Raw genomic sequence first — 1,153 nt, 5'->3', positions numbered from 1 at the left:
ATGGCGCACGATTTGGATAAGAAAATATTTTCTGTTCATGTAATTCATGGCAACATTGAATCCGTGGGTCGGACACTAGGAGCAGGTGTGTTTGAGAGGGTAAAAATTGTTTCATATAAAGATACTAATACAAATACGGTTCTGCGTTGCTGTGTTAAAGAGGCAAATATTTATGTGGATAAATATACTGGCTGGAAACGATTTGATGAAGCGGTGAAACAGTACCTGAGAGAGGCTGCGGTTCTAGAGGAACTGAATGGTGCAGGGGGCGCCCCGCGTCTTATAGCAGTAGCTAACGACAGCCCACTGATAGTCATGACTCTATGTAAAGGACTCACCCTATGGAATACTCTTCATGACAGGCGACTCGGTTTTGAGGAGTGGGTCAAAATTTATAAGGAAGTGTGTGATGGTTTACAGGCAGTACATAGGGTCGGATGGATCCATAACGGCATAAAGAGCGACAACGTTCTGATCGACATAGACGAAGGAAAAATAAATGTCTCCATAATAGACTTTGGGCACTTCAGCAGGGCTGGTGTAAACTACGCTTTTCCTACTGGCACCGCCGAGCAACATCAGGTGTACAAGCACTACGCCCCGGAACTGTTCCTGCATGGGGTCACCCACGAGCAGAGCGATACCTGGTCCCTAGGTGTTGATATGAGCCACACATTCGCAAAACTGCAAGAGTAGCAAACCCGTCAAGACGCTTTTAAAAAATGACCTCAACAGAATTATAGCTGATATGACTCATCCTTCGTGTGCCGTTCGGCCAACTATGCAAGCCTTGTCTAACGCCCTCACACGACTGCTTCCAGACCACTCCCAACCCAGGACGCCAACCAAACGCAAGCTGAACGATGTGGAGGATTGGGCTACCGGGGCGGGGAAGCGCATTAAGATAGCACCAGTGTGCCCACCGTCCCCCACCTCATCCTGGTACGCTTCTTCCCTCTCATCAACACAAAAGCCATCTCAACCCAGCCCTCTCAAATCGTGTACTGAAACATCATCATCATCATCATTCTACCCTTCATCTCTCTCCTCCACATCTCAATCTTCATGCATATCCTTTTCAATTCAGTCATCACCCCAGTCCTCCTCATCCTCCTCTTCCCCCTCCTCCCCGTCTTCCTCCTCCTCTTCCTCT

At 48.1% G+C, this 1,153-nt stretch overlaps 1 protein-coding gene across 1 annotated transcript; it reads left to right on the top strand.

Annotated features, from left to right (window-relative positions):
* LOC145416014 (hormonally up-regulated neu tumor-associated kinase homolog) lies at positions 1 to 696 on the top strand. The gene has a single exon (XM_080285113.1). The coding sequence runs from the start codon at positions 1 to 3 to the stop codon at positions 694 to 696; it is 696 nt and encodes a 231-aa protein (XP_080141239.1).
* The last annotated feature ends 457 nt before the right edge of the window (positions 697 to 1,153 follow it).

The sequence above is a fragment of the Coenobita brevimanus genome, chromosome 104, assembly GCF_032717465.1.
Source record: "Coenobita brevimanus isolate Jiangsu-jjx chromosome 104, ASM3271746v2, whole genome shotgun sequence".
NCBI classification, from domain to species: Eukaryota; Metazoa; Arthropoda; class Malacostraca; order Decapoda; family Coenobitidae; genus Coenobita; species Coenobita brevimanus.
The sequence above is the reverse complement of the archived record's forward strand: the minus strand, read 5'-3'. Positions and strand labels throughout refer to the sequence as shown.